General features: G+C 31.9%; 1 protein-coding gene across 1 annotated transcript in view; it reads right to left on the reverse strand.

Annotated features, from left to right (window-relative positions):
* The window catches only part of LOC108766121 (EF-hand domain-containing protein 1), a 9,311-nt gene extending 7,207 nt beyond the window's left edge, over positions 1 to 2,104 (reverse strand). Inside the window, exons 1-3 of the mRNA XM_018515201.1 lie at positions 1,957 to 2,104; positions 1,638 to 1,774; positions 905 to 1,227 (exon numbers count right to left, since the gene is read on the reverse strand). Coding sequence (XP_018370703.1) covers positions 905 to 1,227; positions 1,638 to 1,774; positions 1,957 to 2,004 — 508 coding nt within the window. The 5' untranslated portion in view covers positions 2,005 to 2,104. The remainder of the gene's footprint in view (positions 1 to 904; positions 1,228 to 1,637; positions 1,775 to 1,956) is intronic.
* Between the last annotated feature and the right edge of the window lie 170 nt (positions 2,105 to 2,274).

A 2,274-nucleotide genomic window follows, 5' to 3' on the forward strand; every position in this document is an offset into this window, starting at 1 on the left:
CCTCTAGACTAGGGCTTCTAAGTATTCGGATAGCCATAGATATTCAGATATCCGAAATCGATTCCGATCCGAGAACTCAAAATTGTATTATTCGGGTAATCTAGATATCCAGATTATTCGGATCTGTGGATTTAAATTTAGATCCGCATCTAAATTCAGATTCAAATCTGAATTTGGCTCCGGATTTATATCCATGTTCAAAAAGAAAGAAAACATCGACGTATTTAATGAATTTTTACGTAAGTTACTTCTTAAATAAAAATTGAATTTTGATTCACATATATAATTGAAGAAAAATTAAATTAAAAAATATAAATATAGAATTCATACAGAATTATACAAGCATTTAAAATCCAACTAGATCGTTTAAGGCATTTGTTTCTACAGGTTGTGTTTCTCATATATACGTCCAATGAGATTTAATATTATTTATAAATATAAATGTTTAGAACAGACTCACAATCTTAAAATAGTAATAACAAAGATGTACAAGGCTAATAAGAGAAATATTTGTATTTCACTTTTATACTCAGATTAAATAAGTGTATAATATAATGACTTTAATATACACTCAGCCCGCACTAATGCATCCAATCGAATTCGCTATAAGTTTGCTACGAACCCGAAACCCAATCTGAGAACCGGATCTGAGTTCGACTTTTACTATTCGGATCTCAAATTCGGATATCTTAGAAAAATCGAATCTCCGAATAATCCGAATTTGAAGCATCACATTTATTCATAATTCGGATAAACGGATATCCGGATAGCTTTAAATCCGAATCAATCTTGAAGCCTACTCTGCACTGCTGTAATTGGAGAGTTTGCATAGTTCAATACCGGGGTATTGAACGGAAAAGGGGAATCTGAGTATTGACAAGAGAGTTAATCATCAATAACGTACAAATATCAATCCCGACGTTGAAATCCTTCCAGATGAACAGATCTCCCTTGATATTCTTCGGAATCTTGTCGCGTCTCACCAGCTTACCCTGCTGAAAACCAGCATTCTTCACCACAGGTTCTATCACGCAGAGTGTGTCATCTTCTAAATAATAGATGATGTCTACATGACGAACGCGATAATGTTCGTCTGGGGAGTTGAAGACTCCTTGGCGGAAGAAGGCTTTAAAGCGAAGACACTTCTGTGCGAACACCGCGTAATGCGGCACAAATTGCCGGTACACGTAGCAAGCAACTGGACCATAAATCGAGGATATATCATATCTGTTAATAACAATAAAAATTAAAGCCAGATAATTATTTTAATCGCGATTAAATAATATTAATATATACATGATATATTTAATGCATAACACATTTGTTTTACGCTATTTTCCATAAAATGATAACAATTTACACCATATTACATTAGTATTAAGTATTTTAATTATCCCCCAATAAATTGGAAAACTAATGATTGTAATAATAAATAAGATTTTATATATGATTCGACAAATTAAATTCAGAATCACAAAACAGTTACCTTAATTATCTTTAATAATTTTTTAATACTCTTTTAATAAACATTTTAATTAAAGTTTTATACACATATTATATTGTAGTTTTATAGAACAAATATTATTGATATAAATGCGATGTGTAGTTTTTGAATAGGAAAGTTCGCAGTTACTCACTCCACAGGATCTAAACCTTCGGCATATCGAATGGATGCTGCGTCGGTTAATCTCCTTCCAATGCTGTAATTGGTATCGCGTACCACAGGCAAGCCATTCAAAACGTCGAGTTTGTGCGGCAATTTGTAATCCTTGACCTTGTAAAACGATGAAGTTCAATACGTCCTGATTAGCTATCAAAGCACCAATTTGGAAAACTATATCCCTCGCGCAGAAATATGAAATCAATTATAGCCGATACAATTCTTCCGATTACATAATTCTCTTGATGACGTGAAAATAGAGAGAAAGATCAAATATAAATTATTCGGATACTTACGGTAATGTCTCGGAAAGTATATCCCGGTAAAAGAGGTAAACTTGCCATAACAATGATGAAATATTATATCGAAATTCTAAGAACGACTCTTTGACTGGAACGTTGACATGTCGATCTACTTGTAAGTTGCAGGCTGATTTTAAGAGGTTCTGTTTAAACGCGTCTCTATAACAACGCGACTGCCTATCGATTTAATTAATCCTGATGAAAAGAATTCTATGTATCATATTTAAAAAAATTATATATTTTAAATGATAAAAATTTCCAAAAAAATATCTTAAATTTTTTTAGATATATATATATATATATATATTTTAT

The sequence above is a fragment of the Trachymyrmex cornetzi genome, unplaced genomic scaffold (assembly GCF_001594075.2).
Source record: "Trachymyrmex cornetzi isolate Tcor2-1 unplaced genomic scaffold, Tcor1.1 scaffold57, whole genome shotgun sequence".
NCBI classification, from domain to species: Eukaryota; Metazoa; Arthropoda; class Insecta; order Hymenoptera; family Formicidae; genus Trachymyrmex; species Trachymyrmex cornetzi.